Raw genomic sequence first — 21,842 nt, 5'->3', positions numbered from 1 at the left:
GGTCCGGTGTTTTATCCACCGTGGCACCTACCTGCTAAACTTGGTGTCTTTAAAGAAATATTTTGATCACTGTATTTCAATATAATCTGTTTCCTTTGTTCTGTTAATTTCAAAACAATTTTTTTTTCCCCTGAGAAGTGGTCCACAAGCTTCACCAGAATGCCAGAAGTATATTACAGGAAAAATGTCAAGAACCCCTGTTCTACATGAAGCCTTTCCAGATGTTCATAGCCTCTCTCCCAAAAAGCATCGTTATTTATTCTGTATGAACATGTGGTCTCCCCCAAAAGAATGTAAGCTCACTGAGGCTCATGTTTATTTAATTTTTGCTTGTACTCCTAAAGCCTGGAACACTATTGATGCTTAATAAATGAATGTTGATTGATCCTCAAGCAGTAATTCTAATTATTTTACAGTAAACACGTTTTATGTATGTAACCACCGTTAGTAGTGGTTCTGAGAATCAACTCCTCACAGAGAGCTTTTAAAAACAAAACAGTCTGTACAAGTAAGTAACAAGGAAGTGGATTTTTTCCCCCCTCAAAGAGCCTTTCCCCCTATTGTTCTAAAGGGCTTGTCATCATTCATTAAGTAATAGGAGCCTGTCTTTTTCCTTCAGTAAGCAGACCTTCTGGGTTTCAGCCAGTTAAAAGAGACTCCGTGAAGATGAGAATAGCCAGTCATCCACACACAAAGACTAGAAAGTTTTTCTTGAGAGATGACCCATGAGTCTATCTATATTCTACTGTAGTTATGACAAAACTCCATCTGGTCCCAGATGTTTCCAGATTAACTGTTGAAGGAGATTTACCATCAAAATCTATTAAAACCACACAGAGACCCCAAGACTTACTAATCATTTCCTCCTGATTTAGTTAGTTGAAACAAGATTATTTTAAATGGGTTTTAGCTTTATACGAACTCCTATTTTTATTTTCTCATAATGAATGCTTTGAACTCATTGACTGTTTTATTTTTTTGTCCTTTTGTTTCCTTCCCCTTCTTTTCTATAGCAAGATCATCTTCCAATTCCCACTACCCACTCCCTCCTGCCCCGTGTCATTGAACCCTCCCTTTAAACTAAGAAAAACAGTTAAGTAAAACCAACTAATAAAATGATACTTGTCCAACTGAGTGTACAACATGCCAGTCAAAGAAGGAAATGAATTTCATCCATTCCCTAGGACCGATATTTACCATAATTCATCTTAGTTCAGCAGCCTTTTAGTGTAGTTTTCATTTAGATTTGTGATGTTGTGGCTTTTCTCCTGTTTCTGTTGATTTTGTTCTGCATCCATTCATTGACTAGCTTTTAAAGCTTAAGTTAAAGATGCTGTTACCTGAGAAGATTTGGTGCCCACACCAGTGCGAGGTTCCTGGTGTGCATGTTGGTCTTGCTGCTGAAGGAGGCGATGTGGGTCAGGTGCCTGATCAGGTATTCCAAGGTCCTGTAATGGTTCATTTTTTGATAAAGTAAAAAACTTCAATGCCTGTGTGAATCTTGTAATCTGTAGATAATTTCAAAGTTTAGATTTAAAGGAGTATCTGAGGATTCTTGTCCCAGGAATGTTGGAGAAATATCACGAAGATCTCATGATATCATTGGTATTCAATCCTCCAGGAGAGTAGAGACTATAAAAATCCTTGCCTGTATCTCTAGCACCTAGTACATGGCTTTGTACATATTAAGTATTTAATAAATGCATGGAGCCCTAAGCAGGATGGCACATACGATGAAAGGACATTATCTTGGCTTCTGTGGACCTCAGTTTTCACATCATTAAAATAAAGGAACTGGACCAGGCCATTATTCCATGAATGAACTTTATCTGTGCACCAATGCAAAACAGTCAGGGACAAGTTCTGTTGGGTTGAGGTGTGAGGTGTGAGAGAGGTGTGGAAGGGCAAAAAAGGGAAGGTAAAATAAAGGAATAAATTGTAAAAATGAATTATAAGCTATGGATAATTTGAGTGGCAGGGCTAAATGGAGCAGGAGAATAGTGTTTGGCGGGGCAAGGGTAAAATCAGTCAACGTGTCAACAAATATAGTAAAACCCTCTTGTTATTGAAGTTGGGCTTTTAAAAACTGTATTGTTCTTTGTATTCCACTGTTTTGGTTTTATTGTGGGTCTAATCATAACCTTGTATACTCAAGTGTTAGGAAGGGCACTTCTCTCATTTATAATTAGTTATAAGCTTTGTTCCCTAACAATGACCTTCCCATGAGTTTCTCTTGTAAGTATTGAGGCCAAAAGAGTTAGAAATGTAATGCATTTGGGGTTACATAACTGTAATAGATCATGGTTTTTGCCTTCTATATATATGGAGACAAAAAAATCAACACAAGATGCAATTCAATATAATTCTGAATAATGTGATTAAAGGAGTCATGGCTGTTCAGGTCTTTTGCTTCTGAGAGGAATCCTTATAAGAGGAAGGGTTGTGCAAAAAGAAAGGCATAAATTGTAAACTAGCTTGTCAGGCCAAAATGGACAAAAGTTTCCAGAAGGAGAATGACTCAGTATAATGTAAGTTTCTTGAAGGTTTGGATAATTTTCCATATAGCTTTTGGACCCTCTTTGCTTAGTAAAGTCCTTTCTAAATAGTAAGCACTTAATAAATGCTAATTAGATAGGATCTTGAGCAGTGATCTAATGGAATGGGAAGGCATCTCCAGTTGTCCTGATATATATAGATATATAGATATCTATATTGCCACTGGACCCCGATGGCTCTGGAGGAGAGAGTGAGGTTGGTGACTTTGCACAGTCCTCCCTCACTTAAATCCAATTTACTGCAAGTCATGACAACACCCCGATGTCATGGTCCTCTTTGAGAAAGCAGAACAAACGTCAACAAAGGAAGGAAGAACATGGCATAGTAGATTGCAACCAGAAGGCTACTCTGAGTATTTTGGGGGTGAGTTTGAGTAGACTAAGGGAGGAAGGAAAAGGACATTGGTGGCAGGAAGAAGGCAGGTTTCGGTGGGGACTGGAAGAGATGAAAGCCCATAGGTTGAGGATGATTAGCCATTAGAGCACTTTGAAGCAATGGTGAGAAATTTACTTTGTTGGAGAGCCAAAAAAGGCCTGAAAAGACTGGACTCAACTCACTCTGAAAAAATTCTCTCTCCTCCAGTTTTCCTAAAGAACTTGACTTGTGTTTCCTAATGTATACCACCTTATTTGTGTATTTGGTATATCCCTGCTAGGGGATTTGTGAGCCTATATTACCAGGCTGCGAGATTGATGTGAGATGTGCATGTAAAGTCCTGGCAGACTTTATTTAAATAGTTACCCTTGTTATTATCATTATTTTAAGTCACTTGAGAGATAACGTTGTCATTTTTACATTCCCAGAGCCCTAGCTCATGGTGTTTTTTGCACATAGTAGGCACTTAACAAATGTTTATTAAATTTATGTTTGTTGAGGGAGAAGGGCCTGATTTCCCAATTTCTTTTCTTTTCAGATCCTCTCTTCCTCAAGATTAATAGACCCCTCTATTTAATAATTTTGCAGGCCACCTATAATCTCTAGGATCAAATACAACCTTTTTTGTTTGCCCTTGAAAACTCTTCACAACTGGGCCCGAGCACACCTTTTTTGGTCTTATTACACATTACTCCCCTCCAAGAACTCTGCAGTCTAGCCAGATTAACCTTCTTGCAGTTCTTCAAAAAGGACAGTCCATCGTCCTTTTCTATGACCTTACACTGGCTGTCCCCCATGCTCAGGATGCCACCCTTCCTCATTTTCACCAGTTAGAACATCTAGTTTCCTTCAAGATTCAGCTCACCTTCCACTCACTGGACAGTAGAGTACCCACCTGCTGGTCCCAAGAACACTAGGAACCAAGTCAAGAAACAGTCTCTGTTGCAGGATGAGCTCTGACTGTGATGTTATCTTTTTCCTATTCTAGACAGTGAACTGTTCTTTTCAGTCTATTCAAACTCCATTTTCTTCCAGGTAGCAGATGCATTGGTTTACCTCCTGAGATTTCTCATCTCACCTGTTTCCTTCAGTTTGTCCTGACACCCTAAACTCTGACTATACCTTGGCCCTCTGAACCCAAAGCCTCTACACATCCCTTCTTCCTATATTAAAAGCTTCCCTCCTACCCTGTGACCCTGGTAGGCTGTAATACTGAGGCATACTTACTAGGCCCATCTCATCATTCCAAACACACTGCCATGTAGAACCTGGTGCCAACATAATCTACCTTACGCCTGAGTGTGAGAGACTCTGGGGCAGGGTCTTATAGTGCACAGAATACTGAACTTCTTTCCCAGAAAGCTTCAAACCCCACCTCTGCAATGTACTGTGTGATCATGGGCCGATCCCTTGAACACTCTGAGCCTCGGTGTTCTCAAATGCAAAGTGGGGATCCTAATATTCAAAGTACTCTCCTAGGGTTGTGGGGAGGCTAGATGTGCATAAAGTGCCTTACAAGCTTTAAAGTATTATGGAAATGCAATGAAGACGCATGAATGCCTTCCCTGCGGCATGTTTGTGTCTTTGATTATTTTACTATGGCTTATCGTTATTAACCGATATTAGCATATTGATAATAAACAATGATGATGGCAGTGACAAGGATCGCACAGGACGCTTACCTATAGTGTGGTGGGGGAAGCTCCTGGATGACATTTTGGATTCTAACCAATTGGTCTTCTTCTGGGCAGTGGGATACTGCATGCTGCAGAGGAAAATGTGAAAACGATTCCACGAGTGAATACATGGAAAGACAGACACCCTGGGGGCAGCTAGGTGGCGCAGTGGATAAAGCACCAGCCCTGGATTCAGGAGTACCTGAGTTCAAATCTGGCCTCAGACACTTGACACTTGCTGGCTGTGTGACCCTGAGCAAGTCCCTTAACCCTCATTGCCCCACCCCACCCCCAAAATTTTATATATAATTATTATAATTTTTTTTGTTATTCTGAACTTGAGAAACCCCATTAAACATGAGCGTTGTCATGTATAATCAGTGGATAAAGGGTGCAAGTTCAAGGTGAAGGTTCACTGCAACAGGCTTTGTTAATTATAAAGAAGTTTCTATTAGACTAATACTCTTGCATCTTCTTTTGCTGGTCTCCGCCCATGATCAAGTCATGACCTTATATCATAAAACATTGCTACCTGGGTATTTATATTTGTCATGGTAACTATGTACTTGAATACAACATAAAAGAGTATTAAAATTTGACAGATATTTACAATGTTATGTCTAGACGATACCATTATAAAGCCTGTGTTTCAAAGAAATGAAAGAAAGGAAAATATTTGTAGTAACTTTTTGGTAATGGCAAAGAATTGGAAAGAAAAGGGTTGTCCATCAATTGGGAAATGGTTTAACAAATTATAGTATATGAATTTAATGGAATATTATTGTTACAAGAAAATATGAAAGGGGGCAGCTAGGTGGCACAGTGGATAGAGCACCAGCCCTGGATTCAGAAGAACCTGAGTTCAAAATCCGGCCTCAGAGATTCCAAGATTAGGGTTGTGCAACTCCTAATCTTGGAACCAAGGAGGCCAAGCTAGAATTTTAGTGTAGGATAGTTCAGGAAGTTAGGACCACAAGCTAATCTGGGATTAGTTTTGCATATTCATTTATAATTACCTTACTCTGCTATACTGTTCCTTAATTTATATAAACTCCTTTCTCTAGTTTAATAAGCCCTAGCACTCTTTTGGTCTAGAGTATGTAGATACAGGGTAGAAAGAATTCCAGAAAAGGATACCTGGGCATAGTGCTACACAACTAACCAGGATACAAATAAATACCTGAATTAAAGAAACCAGGCAGATTTAAGGGTTAGAGAGGTTGGGGCAGCTAGGTGGCGCAGTGGATAAAGCACCAGCCCTGGATTCAGGAGTACCTGAATTCAAATCCGGCCTCAGACACTTAACACTTACTAGCTGTGTGACCCTGGGCAAGTCACTTAACCCCAATTGCCTCACTTTAAAAAAAAAAAAAGGGTTAGAGAGGTTTCAGATTAAGGTTCAGATCATAGAACAACAGATTTAGAGGTTTAGTAGAAGTCATCTAGTCCCAACCTCTCACTTTACAGATAAAGAATCCAGGCAGTGAGGGATTAAGTGACTCACCCAAGGTCACACAGGTAGTACAGCAGAGGCAGGATTTGAACCCAGGTCTTTTTGCCTCCAAATCCAACTCTACTGACACTTCAGCACACTAAGCCTCAGGATCCAGGAAGTTTAGTAAAGAGTATAAGATGAAAGAGCTCCAGTCCCCTAAACAATATTCCTTAGAAATGCTTCAGTTGGGGGCAGCTAGGTGGCGCAGTGGATAAAGCACTGGCCCTGGATTCAGGAGTACCTGAGTTCAAATGTGGCCTCAGACACTTGATACTTACTAGCTGTGTGACCCTGGGCAAGTCACTTAACCCCCATTGCCCTGCAAAAAACAAATAAAACAAGCAAACAAAAAAACCCAACAAACCCCACACCCCCTCAAAAAAACAAGAAATGCTTCAGTACATCCATAAGGAATTAAGAATGTGAAGATACCCCAGAAAGCATCTAATGTAACCCTCTCATTTTACAGGTGAGAGAGCCCAGGCCCAGAATATGGAGCGTGTTTGCTCCCATTATGAAGAGAAAGGATAATAAGCGATCCAGAGGAAAAGGGAACAGTTGGCTTCTGTTTTCAACCACCTCAATTGTCCATAGTGAACCACTGTTCAAGGAAAGAGGAGAAGGCTGACCTGGGACTATGGGTAAAGATGTTGGACCGGCTCTAACAGGGGACGGAGTTTGCAGGCCATTCCTAAAGGAGGCTGTAGACTGAATGTCACAGAATCCTAGATTTAGAGCTGGATAGAACCTTAGAAGCCACTGAATCCACGCTCCTCATCTTACAGAAGAGGAAACAGAGGTTAAGAGAGGGTGTGATTTGTCCAGGATCGCATAGCCAATATGTGACCGAGAATCTAGCTCTTCCTGGCTTCACGGTCAACTCTCTATAATGAGCCAATGGAGCAAAGCTGAGTTAGAGTAGAAGGGATTCTCTCCTTTTCTATTTTTTGAACAAAGGCGTCAGGACCCTATGCCAAGAGTAACATCTCTGGGGCTAAGTTGAAGAAAGAGAGGACAGTAGTTTCCATTAGTCACTCCCCTGCCCCCAACCCTACCACTGTTTTACTTGCTATTTGGTAATTTTAGGAGGTAGTAATGTCAAGAAACGGGTCTTTTGTAAAGTGTGAGGAAGATCTGCATGTCATGCTGAGTCTTGATTGTGAAGTGATAGGAACTTTGCTAATGTACCTTTTTCGATTTACACATAAAGGGTGATACCATAATGATGAAACATGTTATCCTCCTCCAGAGAAAGAACTGATGTTGTCTGAATACAGACTGAAGCATGCTATTTTTCACTTTCTTTCCCCTTTTTTTTTTTTTGTTGTTCAATTCTCCTTGGACAAAATGAAAAGTGTGGTGATGTTTTACATGATTGCACATGTATAACCTACATCAGATTGTTTACCATCTCAGGAAGGTGGAAGGGGAGGAAAGGAGAGGAAGGAATAGCATTTGGAACCCAAAACAAAACAAAACAAAAAATCCAAATGTTAAAAATTGTTTTAACATGTAACTGAGGGAAATGTTCTTTTTAAAGAAATTAAAAGCTAATGTACCTGTTTGTATGTCCTTGCTGGGGAGTGAGGGGATGAGGAATGGAGAAATGAAGTCAAGAATTACATAATATTTTGAATTGGGACAAGAGGGGCTCATCCATACTGTCAGAAGGTATTGGCTAAGAGGAAGCCTGAGATTGGGAAACTGTACAAATCAGTCAATAACCTCTTTCCCACATGGAAGAATATCATTTGTCTTGGGGGTGAGGAGTCAGTGTTCTCCAGTGAAGCCATTCTCAGCTGCAGATGCAGTTGACACCATTCTTGTCTACTAGGGAATCAGGCGAGGATAACTTGGAAAAAGTTAAGAGCATGGGACAACAGGCACCATATATATTTCTAACTGTATTGCCCTGTCTGTTATTTTTAAATGTGTATAGACACACCCTTTCCTTGTTTAATGAACATAAGAAAATGCACCTATGGTCTGCAGTGAGTGAAAGCAGTTGGTGGGTGCTGGGAAGTGACCTGGATAGGGGGACAGGTAAGGGTTTAGGTGTAGGAGTCAAGCAGGCCTAAGTGTCAGAAGTTTAAGGAGCCTCAGGTTTCAGGTTGGGTTTAAAGGATAAAAGAACCTTAGTAAATCTTAGTAAAGGACAAAAAGTGACAAAAGTCCTGGGGTAAAAGTCAATGTCCCCTTCAGAGATCAATAAGGAAGAGCTGGTGCTAAGGCAAAATTAGGTTCAAACAATGACAATCCTTTTCTCCCCATCTTTAAATTTCCCTCGTTACAAAAGGGAATTGGTCCCTATTTAAATAAAATTAGAGTAATTAGATTAGATTTAAATACAGTTAAATTATATGAAAAAACCTTAGCATTTATTTGCTATATATCAGCTGACTACATGTTCTATTATATTTTCTCCATGCAAGCCTAGCCCACACGGCTATTTTCCCTTGTCATTCCCTCCTTTATTCCTGTTTCCCCTTCATGTTGCTTCCTCCTGCCCAGGACCTTTCTTTTCACAAAGAATAATGAAGGGGAAAAAAAAATGAACAAATAGCTCCACTACCCCCATGGATAAGTACTGATGGGATGGGTCGCATTTTTGTGAGTTAACAATAACAATAATAATAATCAGTATCTAGCTATGAGATTGGACCAATCATTTTTTCCCACTTCATAAAAATAGAACCCAATGCCTGAGATTCAAAACTGAACCTCTTTCTCCAAACACCCATGTAGAACCCCCACCCACCTCCCTGTAATTGAAGAAGAAAAGCTCACCGTGAATTTCTCATAGAGCTCATAAGTGAGGAGAGGGTTGGGCAGCTCCCTAAAGTACAGCTTACAAAGAGAACCCACACAGTGAATGTCCTGAAGGTAAACTTCCCTTGTCAGATCTGGACATTGATCTGAGCCAAACTCCTGCCTGAAACAACACAGACAGAGACATAACAATATTGAAGAACACAAGTTAGAAATATTAGGGGGCAGACGGAATAGAAATATAACCAACCTGAAACTGCTGGTCTAACTGTACTTTCAACCTTGACCTTACTCACACCCCCAATCCAAGATCCTCTATTCTAGGCAAAATTTTAAGGGAAAGGTCATAGGAAAACTCTTGTTTCAGTTCTATACTTCCCCAAAACAGCTTCAGTGATCTGAAGGACATAACAATCACTTAGTAATGAGTTTCCCATAGAGCACTCTTTCTCTAATCTTTCAAATGTAAGTGGTGGGCATGAAAACAGTTTGGCTAATATGACTATTAAGAACTTAGTTTATAATAACATGTTCCAAATAAGTTTCCAGAAAGAGGGAGGGAGAGAAGAAGAGAGAAAGGAAAAAAAGAAAGTAGAGAAAGGGGACTGAAAGGAGGGGAGTAGAGGGAAAGAGAAGAGATACATGGAAGGGAGAAAGAGTTAGAGAAAGGTAGAGGAGGAGGTGGAGGAAGAGGAGGAAAAGAAGAAAGAAGGGAGAAGGGAAGAAGACAGGAAAAAGGAAGAAGAGAAAGGGGGGAGAAAAAATAGAAGAAGAGGGGAAGGGCAAAAGGGGAAAGGAAGGGGCAGGGAGAAAGAGATGAGGAAAAATGAGGAGGGAAAAGAAAGAGGGGAGAGAGAAAGAAAAGGAGAAAATAGATTGGATCAGAAATGTTTCTTTTTTTCCTTATTTCTATATACTACTATCAACAAACATAGTTGGTTTGTTTGTGAAGACACAAACCCAACCTGAGAACTAAAACTAAGCAACTCTGCTGATTAATAGAGATAGGGATTGGACCTATTATTTCATTAGTATAGGGAACTTCTAGGAGAGGAAACTCCCTTCTCCAGTGTACCTTTTCTTCAACTTGTACTTTTTGAGACTTGCCTAGAACATTGAAAGGTTGTTAATGTTGACCAGGGGCTCAAAGTCAGTATGTGTCAGAGGTGGCAGCTGAACCCAGGTCTTCCTGGCTTTGAAGCTGGCTTTCTATTCCTGTGACACACTGAATCTCAGAATCTTCTAAGCCTTAGCATCTAAAGAAGGGCTCTGGTTACTGGGGACTCCTATTATCTTCTAAGCTCTATTGTGACAAATTCATGAAATGTCTCTAAAACAAGATGCATTGTCTCAAAATGTCATGTGACTACTAGTTAAATTCCCAATTACACGATAAGATCTTTGAGTTTTGATATAGAAGAGCAAGACTAGGCTCTTGACAAAATAGATGAAACTAACAAGGAAATATTCCTAGGACTGGCTAAAAAGAAACACACAGGTCAGGCTGACCATTCTTGAGGACTATTTCCATAACCTTGAAGAAAACGCTGTGAAATTTCTGATGCTGTTAAAATTTGGAGGGAACCAAGTAAGACCTTGAAAAGAGAAAAATGCAGCGACCAATGTAATTTATAGGCATTTTAAAAAAATCAATGGAACAAGCAACTAGATTTTCTTGCCAACATTCTTGCCAACTCGATTTCTTGCCAACATTCTTGTTAGTTAATTTTCTTGCCAATAATATTAGTAGTCAGTACAGGGTCAATCCCTAACTGCTGAAGAACTGGTTATGACATGAGCATCCAGCAAAAATACGTGATTGCTGATGAATATTTGAAGATAGTCAAACCAGTGATCTAATGCAAATCTCTCAAGCTCCTGAAGTCGGAGTCTTTGGAAGCAATAATCCAGCATTCAACAGCAATGACTTCTATAGAAAACACTCTTTGACTATTTCATTCTAAAGAAAGAAACCTTTTAGGAAATGAAAAAGATGGAAAGTTTGTCTTTTTCTCCCCCCTAGTTCATGGTTAAGCAAATAGATGATTTCTTAGTTGAATATTTTCATGTTAGCCTTGCTAAAAGAATCTCTAATTTTGAGTTGACAGTTCTTTTATGTATGGTCTAAGTAGCCTAAAAATGTAAAAACATATGTTTAATTCAAATATGAATATCTTTATGGCTAAAGAGCAGTTTCCAAAATAGATAAAACTGTTGTCATAGTTACACTCATCACTGACTTGGTTCACCAATCAATGACTTGACAAATATCTGTTTCGAATAGCTCTAATAATAAAAGAGCCAAATTATTCACTGTTATGATTTAAAATGTATAGGCTGCTCTGCCTAAAAAATGAAATCTACATCTATCCTTGATGCAGGTTTCATTATTATGGGTACAAGAAAGTTAGGGGAAGACTCTTAGTTCACTTGTGGGCTTTCTTCAAACAGCTATAGAAATGTCAAGGACTTAGCACAATTCAGTAATGGGGTTTCCTAAAGAGTCATTAAGAATAAGTGTTAGGGGCAGCTAGGTGGCACAGTGGATAGAGCACCGGCCCTGAAGTCAGGAGTACCTGAGTTCAAAGCCGACCTCAGACACTTAACACTTACTAGCTGTGTGACCCTAGGCAAGTCACTTAACCCCAACTGCCTCACTTAAAAAAAAAAAAAAAAAGAAGAATTGTTAATGTTCTTTAAAAAAAAAAAGAATTTATTGTGGTTGGGGAAATAACTCCAGTCTTTCCAACTAGTAAATTTTACTAAATAAAATCAAATATACCCATCAGGGATCCAGAGAAGCAAAAGAAATTCCCCTAGTAATTTTATTGGAGAGATATATATTAGACTTGATAAAGAAACTCCTGATTGAAAGTATCATATGTGGAAATCACCACTGGAATTCCTGTGCCCAAAAGAACCTGAATGTACTCATCAGGTTGAGAAGGGTCAATTATGGTCTTGCCATGAGGTAGGGTATGCCAAGCTAGAATAAGTACCTCAGTTTTTGGATGTTGGATGTTACTCCTGAAAGTCGATAGATTCCATCCACGATGCCATGAGTCTCAATAAATTCTGCACAGCTCCTCAGTACATAGGGAACTGCATAAAGGAAAAGAAAGAAACATGAGATGTAAGTGTTATAGTCCTTTACAAGTGTCTTTTAAAAATCCAGGTCATCTTATAAAATAAATAAGCATTGAAAGTCATCACTGTAAACCGTAAATAACTTAGGTTAGGGTTCTCCTGACTTTTATATGGGTTTCAAAAGCAAAATGCTATAACCCCCTCCACAGCCGAGAGCACATTTCACTGAGAGAGAAGAATCATTTGTCAGATCCATGATCCATGTGTCAGGGGCAGTTAGGTGGCACAGTGGATAAAGCGCTGGTCCTGGATTCAGGAGGACCTGAGTTCAAATCCAGCCTCAGACACTTGACACTTACTAGCTGTGTGACCCTGGGCAAGTCACTTAACCCTCATTGCCCTGCAAAAAAGAAGTGTCAACTCTAAATCAGTTAACATCTTGACTGACCACGCCAAAGTGCCCAAATGGCTTCCCTTTTGCTGCGCGATCTTAGAGCAAGGGTTAAGAGATAGGCAGGCTGTTCTGTCTTTGGATAACAGCTCTACTCTCTGTAATTGAAGAGTGTACATTCTTGGACTTTAATCTAGCTCTGATTCAAGGGCAGAAGTTGGGAGATTCCTCAGTAAGTTTCATCTTTAAGTTTTACTGCTTAGGATGATGGCAGTTGTAATCCATGATGATGGCTGAAGATGCTTCTGTATCCCAAGGTAAACTTAAGAGCTACCCTTTAAATAATGCTTTCTGGGATGTATTAGTAAATGTTTAACAACCAGCTTTTTAGAGGGGAAGGGGCAAATATACACAACATACCTTTAAGTTTAATCTGTATTGTTAACATTTTCTCTACCACTCTCTTAAGTCTAGACAATCAACAAAACAATAAATCAAGCCCTGATTTGTAGTACTGGCTGATTTCCAAGGCATTAATCAGCTCCCAGCCTGTTCTAGCTGGCTTCAGCACATTTACCATTACAAAGCACTTTACTGGCATTAATTTATTGGACTCTTGCAACTCTACCCTATAAAGTACAGCAGGGCTCATATTATTATTCCCATTTCACAGATGAGGACAAATTTACTAGGCTACTTTAAATGACTCATCCAAGGTCAGAAAGCTAGTCAGTGGTAGAGCTAGTATTTGAATTCAGGTGTTCTGCCTCCCAAGATTCCATGTGCCAAAGTACTCTGCCTTATTAAAGAAGGAATGTGGCTATTTTAAGCAATGGGCTGGAATACCAAGTTCTAGTTAAGATATGATGGAGCCAGCACTGACACCTCAGAAATCAGCAAGTTACAAATCAGGGCTTGATTTATATTTTCTTCATTGTCTAGAGTCGACCAGTGGTTATAAACTCAAATGGAAATGGAGCCACTCAATTGAACACAAGGACCTCTGAGGGCTGCATTTTGCCTTAGAAAAAGCACAGATTTCAGTGGATAAAGCACAGGCCCTGGATTGAAGAGGACCTGAGTTCAAATCCGGCCTCAGACACTTGACACTTACTAGCTGTGTAACCCTGAACAAGTTACTTAACCCTCATTGCCCGGCAAAAAAACCCCACAAAACCCAAAAAACAACCATATTTATATTATCTATGATGTATTGTATTTTTGAGGTAACTAGGTGGTTCAGTGGACAGAGCTCCAGGCCTATTATCAGGAAGACCTGAATTAAAATTCAACCTCAGATATTTAATAGCTATATGACCCTGGGCAAGTCATTTAACCCTGTTTGTCTCAGTTTCCTCATCTGTAGAATGAGCTGGGGAAGGAAATGGCAAACCACTCCAGTATCTTTGCTAAGACCCCCCCCCCCGCTCCCCCCCCAAAAATAGGAGGTCACAAAGAATCAGATATGACTGAACAACAGAGGTGTCAAACACTCAGGAGTGCTAGCTGAACCAATATTAAAATGTTATTGGGAAACATTTAACAAAACAAAAACATTTCCCACTTACATTTTAATATGGTTCAACCAGTTCTCTGAAGCGTTTGACATCTCCAGTTTAGACTAATAATGCAGATTAAACTTAAAAGTGTGTTACATATACATCCTTTCAAACAACATTTTATTAAAAATTCATTGCTGGGGCAGCTAGGTGGCGCAGTGGATAGAGCACTGGCCCTGGAGTCAGGAGTACCTGAGTTCAAATCCGGCCTCAGACACTTAACACTTACTAGCTGTGTGACCTTGGGCAAGTCACTTAACCCCAATTGCCTCACTAAAAAAAAAAAAATTCATTGCTAAATGTTAACTAGCACAACACAATTATTAGTCCCCACGCCTCATCACTATTTGCCTTATGAACAAATCACTTTATTTTTCTGCGCCTCAGTTTTCCCATCTATTAAAACAAACAAACAAAAAGGATGGAAGTGGATACTAAGACTCCTTCCAGTTTCAAGGTTCTATGAAACTAACTGTACTGACAACCGTACAAACAATCCATAGGCCATTCTAGGACACTTCCAGAGCCCAGTTATTCTCTCAAACATTAAAGCAGATGCAAGTACAAGATTTTCCATCAGGCACAGGTAGTGGATATTTAGATATGTTAACATGGCTATGTTCTCAAACCATATCTAGGGTAATTAATGGGGACAACCTCCGGTTTATTAATTTAGACCATGGTATTTGAGCCACTCACTGGCAATGAGTTTAAGTTCTAAAGATACTTTCCCCCAGTTGAACTTCTTCCTATTTCAACAGTAAGCCAACATAGTCTACTTTTTTTTTGGTAGGCCATTGGGGATGAAGTGACTTGCCCAAGGTCACACAGCTAGTAAGTATCTGAGGCTGGATTTGAACTCAGATTCTCCTGACTCTAGGGCTGGTGCTCTATCTACTATACTACCTAGCTGTCCCATGATCTACTTTTCAAGTGAGTTCTGGGGTACCTGGATCAATTCAGTTATTAAGGTATGGACTGGATTCCATGGCTTCTAAGGTCTTTTCCAATTCTGAGATTCTGTGCTTCTTTGCTTTTTGGATCTACCACTGAATAGCCCTCAGGATGTTTTGATATGAGTCAGTGCAGTAATACGTGAATTATACTTTGAGTGCTATCCAAGCGTTCTCGAGATTACAAGGCACTCATGAGGCATGTCCCATAAGAAGAAACAACTTAAACCTCAATCAGGTGGTAGAGCTGCTATTTTCCCCCCCAGAGGTGGTCATGTTAAATTAGTAATACACATCATGAGCCACTATGAGGAGGATGACATAGTTACCATATTGGCCCTTAGGAAAAGTGAAGACCACTACCAGGCACCATTATTATCAACTAATGCTCTGTTCATTTTAAAAGAAGCAGGAAAATCGACTGCCTGGATAAACATTGGCCCTGAATTGACTCTGACTTTAGTACATAAGCTACTAGAACTCTTGTACCCATTTATGTTTAAATAGTAGGCAATAGTTAAACAAGCAAGGAAGACAATTCTTTCCTCTGTATTAGAAAGGCTACCATCTCTCCAAATCTCTTTGCACAGGCCATACCAAGGGGGAAAGGGGACACTTAGATCCCATACAAGTGGAATAAGTGTTCAAATATATCCATTCCTGAGAACTGAAGCTAACTTCTGAAAAGGAACACAGCAGTTAAGAGTTTTGACCCCAAATTCCTCCCAGTTCTTTAGATTATAACACCCAAGTATCAGATCCAGGTTAAGGGCATCAGAATTTTCGGTAAGGAAAAACGCTTCCTGCTTACAACTATAATGTTAAGTGGGTGGTTGTAAAACAGGTTGACAGGCTGACGTCAGACATCACACTCATCATCAATTTGGATGCATGCCAAACAAAGGGTACTCTATGAGGCTGGGTCCTAGGCTCTGTGTTATTCCATTCCCTTCTTCCTGACTCTAAAAAAGAACACACAGTTCCCGATTAGGTTGCACTATGATTGGGTTGAATTATTTTAAGTTTTGTGCCTCCCTATTTTTGGTTCAAGGCATCTTACAATTCTGATCCAAGCTTAGATCAGTAAAAGTAAACTAGGATGGCCTGTGAGTGGGCTTTACTGTGGGATTTAGGGATCTCTGGTCCCAACTGGAAGTTTCCTTGTGTCCCTTCTCCCTACCACTCAACAGCAATAATATCTTCTGATACTTCAGCAATTCCAAAGTAGGAGTATAGTCTCTGAATTGCCATTTTATTGCCCTAGATATTTTTATGTTGAAATTAGCCAAGTGGAAGGGGAAGGATTGAGGAGGAACATGCTAGGAGGATCATATGGCTGCAGCCAGAAGGATCCTCAGAGATCATGGAGTCCAACTGTCTCACATTTTATAGATGAGGAAAAGGAGGAAGAGGGAAGTTAAGTTGACCTGGTCAGTGTGATACACATAGTGGCACAGCAACAGGATTTAAACTCAATTCTAAGAGCTAGTATGCTTTCCACTATACCCAGCACACCCTCCCAAATTCTAGCTTTTGCTGAATGGCTATAGCACTAAAAACCACTTTGGGGACCCTCATTTTAACAGAAAATTATTGCATAGAACTTGGAATGCAACCTGGGTGTTGCTATTGTTGTTTTTAAAATGTGTATATTGGGGCAGCTAGGTTGCACAGTGAATATAGCACTGGCCCTGGATTCAGGAGGACCTGAGCTCAAATCCGGCCACAGACACTTGACACTTACTAGCTGTGTGACCCTGGGCAAGTCACTTAACCCTCATTGCCATGCCAAAAAACAAAACAAAACAAAACAAAAATGTGTATATGGTTGGAAAAACAACAAAATGTATTGACTCCTTTTGTGTTGTAGCAAATTTAGTAATATGGTAAACTGTATGCTTCTAAGTGTATAGATGTGGTACAAGTTGGTAACTTTCCCAGGTTTTCTGGGTAAAGGCATGTGAACCAAAAGAAGGGAACAAAATCCCTCAAATTATACCTGCTTGTATCCTATAGGGAGAGTTTTTGACATAAGGGCTATGTATAATAAAAATAGACCAATGTTTAGGTTCCAAGGTGAATCCCATTACAAAACACACTACTGGGCATTCCAAGTAATTTTGTTGTACTGAAATTTTGTTTTATCCAACAGTACTTGAAGTAAAACAAATCACTGTCTGAGGCTTAGATTATTTTTTTCTCATTGAAAATCCCCCCCACCCCCCACAACTGATAGAGTACAACTTAACCCATTTATAACCTATACATATATTTGGAGAACTGCCTTCCTTAAGTCAGAGCACCTCCTGTGGTTTGTGACAGAAAAGGCTCACAAAGATAAACTCTTATTCTCTTTCAGCCCTCCCATCTGGAACAAGCTGTTCTTGGGACACCTGCTGCTTCTTTTCCAAATGTACCAGTTCTCAGCCTTGTTAGCTTGCTCCACCCTGTTCACCACACCACACCCCCCTTCCTTTTCATAGTAATTCTATCTGGAAGGGATGTTAGAGGTTATCCAGTCAAGCTCCTTCATTGCACAGATGAGAGGCCTGACACCCAGAGAGGTAAAGGGATTTGTTTTAGGTCTTACAGAGAAACCCAAGTCTTCTGACCTCAGATCCTAAAGAGTTCTTTCCACTTAAACCACACTCTTTTCCCATAGGTGTTCACTGTTGCACCTTCTTCAGTCAGTCCCACCCTTGATTGCTAAAAATAAGATAAGCTTTAAGTCAGGAAGAAAAAAAAGAGATAATAATAGCACATACTTCCCAGGATTGTTCTGAGAACATCTGTAAGATGTTTTACAAATCTTAGTGCTATAGAAATGCTTATTATAACCATTATTATTATTATACAACCTTCTTTCTCATGTGTATCTCATGAATTTGTGGTTGTTACTGGTGTCTTTAAATATAAGTAGCTATAGTCAACTTGTGCTTTGTTCTTTTGGTTCTACTTTCTTCACTTGGCATCACTGTATGTGTCTTCCCATATTCCTTTTATTTCTTCATATTAATCATTTTAATGGTACAACAAATGTTGTAGTATATTCATATATCAGGTAATATCTGAACCCAGGTCTATTGACTCCAGACTGCTGTTTCCACTAGACTGTGGAATTTAACAACAGGTAAATAACAGAAGATACAAACATATGTAAAATTTATTATTTCTTATTGTATGTTCAGCTTTACACACTAATTTTACTTATTTCCTTCACCAGTGTTTGTTAATGGAAGTCAGAGGAAAATTCATATTAAGAACCACCCAATAAGTAAATAAGAAACCATTTCCTTTTTTTTTTTTTTTGGTGCAGGTCAGAAACTTGCCCAAGGTCACACAGCTAGTAAGTGTCAAGTGTCTGAGGCTGGATTTGAACTCAGGTACTCCAGAATCCAGTGCTAGTGCTTTATCCACTACACCACCTAGCTGCCCCCAAGAAATCCTTAAAAAAAGGAAATGTGGTAGCTGAAATTTGCCTTTGGTCAGCCACACAGCCCTATCCACCTTTTCTCAATCTCTCTCCCTGCCGCCCCAAAGCTTTACATGCTGTCTTTTTCCACTGCACAGGACAATATCTACAGGCAGGTAGGTATTCAAGTCTCTGTATTATCCAATAGGTATAGAAGGCACTCTGCCTCTGACATATGGAAAAGAAGATTTGATCATGCTAATCTTTTGAAATTTCTATGATAAAACCTAGAACAAAGATCTCTTCTTTGTTCTGAGCAAGCATAGGCAGCATTTATACAAAGAAACAGAATCATGTTCGTGTCTACCTTTTTTTCATAAATAACAGAGGAGATAAATTATTCAAGAATTTCCCATTGCAAAATCAGACCTACTTATAAAAGGGCATTTGCCAAAAAGAGCCCACTAAACAGAAGTGCCTAGTGATAAGGACCTGAATATACCCTGAAGGCTCTCCACAGTCTGGCACCAACCTACCTACTTTTCCAGTCCTATCTTCTGCCCTTCTCCTCCTCCTCCCCTCCTTATGTACATTTTGACAATCTTTCCCACCTCAAACTCTTTCAGACAAGTAAAATATCTAAGTTATCTGCCATAGACCACTTCTGCTTTTTTCATCCTTGCGTGAAGAGTGCAGGAGTACTTGGAGTACAGGAGAAAAAACAAAAACGGGGGGGGGGGGGGGGGGGGAGCAGAAGTTTTTATATATATTTATATATACATACATATATACATATGTGCGTATGTAGGAATACATACATACACACACATATATATGCTTGAAAAAGTAGGAATTGGGGATAGTAAAACTTTTGTGGGCTAGTAGCAGGGAAATACAGATTTACTCTTCTGCCAAAGGGAACTCTTCATGTTTCCCTGGATACATATTGTGCTTTTTAGAGTCTATATTTTTGCTCACACAGTTATCTAGATAAGGAATACTCTTTCTATTGGACTACAGGCAGAAATGGAGGGGGGTGGGGTGGAGGGAAGTAGTCTAGATACAGGTAATTGTGTGAACAATTTCAATGGTTCAGGAATCTATGTGTATGACCTTTAGAAAACCTAACCTCCTTAGGTCCCAATGTCCTCAACTCTAAAAATGAGGGAGTTGGGGCAGGTAGGTGGCGCAGTGGATAGAGCACCGGCCCTGGAGTCAGAAGTACCTGAGTTCAAATTCAGATTCAGACACTTAACACTTACTAGCTGTGTGACCCTGGGCAAGTCACTTAACCCCAATTGCCTCACTAAAAAAAATTTTTTTTATTAAAAAAAATTAAAAATAATTAAAAATAAAAATGAGGGAGTCGCCTCTCAAGTGCTTTCCAGTTGTAGAGCTATGATTTTGTGATCTACCTCCGTACTCCAAGGAACAATGAAGCACGGTCCCAAAGAAGAAATATGAGAAGAAATTTCCCTACTCTCCTTTACAAATATGGGAAGGGAGTGAATAATCCAAGCTTATGGAGCATGGTACAGTCAGTCCTCAACACTAACCTCCCTCACTGCCCAGGCTGTAGAGCTTCACAGAGTCCTGGTGGAACAGCATGGGTGGAGCTGCAAGACAGGAGCTCCAAGCTCAGACTGGGGGCTAGGGACTTGCCTCAAAGCATGTGCTTTTCATCTGGGAACATTTCAACTACAGAGTGGAAAAGGGAGATTAGAGATGGCAGGTCCCCCCTTTCCCTTTTTTACCTTAGGGCTCTTCTGACATTGCTGCTGCTGTTGCTGCCCCTCCCAGTCCCCTTCTTGGCCTCTCCACTCCCCTGCATTTTATAAGTTATTTCATGGTTACTGTGTTAGTAAGAGTGCCTGTTATCTGAATTGATGTTTTGTTAATAAATAATTGTATTCAGAAATATATTTTCAGCCGTCTCTAGAGGAAGATTACAGTTTTGGGTGGTTTAAGGAACCTGATCCCCCTATTTCCCATAGGTTTAATATATCAACATTTGAATTTTTGACTTTCATGCAATTTTCTAGGAAAGTTACCTCCCTGAAAGTTGACAATTGAATGGGTTTGGTTTTTCCAGAATTTTTAAACAATGTATATTAATGAGTTTTGGTGATTTTTTCCCCTCCTTTTTCTTTTTAAAAAATTCTTTGTTATATGGAATATAACATGTATGGATTCACTGATCATTGTTTGTCCTTCATTCTCAAAGAGGACCATGACATCAGGAAGGTGATGATATGATGTGAATTGGATTTAAGTGAGGGAGGGCTGCGCAAAGGCACCAGCCTCACTCTCTCCTCCAGAGTCATCTGGGTCCGGTGACAAGATATACATCAGGACGACAGGAGATAGCCCCAGATGCAGGGGGAGACCTTGGCTTTTTAAGCTAAGGTCTTTCCATGGTCTCACTTTGCCTGAGCCAACGCCCATTCAGTGATTAGGGCTAGGAAAGAAATGAGGCAAAGAAAGGCCTCCTTTACCTAGTTGCCCTCTGATATGAAGGGAGCAGAGAAGTGGCCAAAGCTGCTTCAGGTCTTTTTGAAGATGCCAGAAGTTTCAGTTTAATACCAGCCAGTCAATAAAAGTCTTCTCCCAGTCACGTTGTTGCTAGCCAACCAGAACCAATTACAGAATGCCCATACCGACTTCGCAGTTTCTCCAAGGCACTTCCCTTACATATTATCACGTTTTTTTCCAAAAGCAAGTTTCTTAGGTTCTCCAAGTGAAGAAGCTGCAGCAGGTTGAGCAAGCTGATGAGGTTTGCACATGAACCAGACCCCCAATAGACTAGTCTTCATGAAGTCTCTACTCCTTGAGGAGGAAGTCTACTTTATGGAACCCCAAAGGTCCCCCCACACCCTAAGGTGTGTCAAATAAACAGATACGTGGGCACATTAATCAAGGCCATTCCCTGACTCTTTCCCAAACCAAACTCTATGCTTAGGTGGTAGCCTATCCAAGTGGGTGGTCTGAGCAAGCTGACTGAGCAAGAATCAGGGTTTGATTCTCTCTCTCTCTCTCTCTCTCTCTCTCTCTCTCTCTCTCTCCCTCCCCCCCCCGCCCCCCCCCAACTTCATTAAATGATAAAGCAAAGTCACCACCACCAACAAGATACAACGTAGGGAAACTCCTGCAGCCAAGGGCCCTACCCACATAAAAAAATGAAAGTATTGCACACATGAAGCAACCCCCTTTCCCCAGGTGGCCATTTGAAAATAAGCATGTTCTTTTTTTAGTCTTTATTTCAACTCTCAATGCAAGAGGCCCTTAAGTCGTTCCTTGTAACACCCTTATGACAGACTTTTGAGCTTACCTGGTTGTGAAGCTATATAATAATCGCACACATGTTATTATTGCCCAGACACTATGCACACATGTAAATATGAATATGCATAGAGAGAAAAAAAGGGGGGGAGGAAGAAGGGAGACAGAGACAGTGAGTAAGAGAGATAGGGCAGCTAGGTGGTGCAGTGGATAAAGCACTGGTCCTGGATTCAGGAGGACCTGAGTTCAAATCTAACCTCGGACACTTAACACTTACTAGCTGTGTGAGC

General features: G+C 40.1%; 1 protein-coding gene across 1 annotated transcript in view; it reads right to left on the bottom strand.

The window, feature by feature from the left end:
- ARHGAP31 (Rho GTPase activating protein 31) overlaps positions 1-21,842 on the bottom strand; it is a 171,342-nt gene that overhangs the window by 41,310 nt on the left and 108,190 nt on the right. Inside the window, exons 2-5 of the mRNA XM_043996091.1 lie at positions 11,871-11,973; positions 8,890-9,034; positions 4,614-4,696; positions 1,341-1,448 (exon numbers count right to left, since the gene is read on the bottom strand). Coding sequence (XP_043852026.1) covers positions 1,341-1,448; positions 4,614-4,696; positions 8,890-9,034; positions 11,871-11,973 — 439 coding nt within the window. The remainder of the gene's footprint in view (positions 1-1,340; positions 1,449-4,613; positions 4,697-8,889; positions 9,035-11,870; positions 11,974-21,842) is intronic.

Source organism: Dromiciops gliroides, chromosome 3 (assembly GCF_019393635.1).
Source record: "Dromiciops gliroides isolate mDroGli1 chromosome 3, mDroGli1.pri, whole genome shotgun sequence".
NCBI lineage: Eukaryota > Metazoa > Chordata > Mammalia > Microbiotheria > Microbiotheriidae > Dromiciops > Dromiciops gliroides.
The sequence above is the reverse complement of the archived record's forward strand: the minus strand, read 5'-3'. Positions and strand labels throughout refer to the sequence as shown.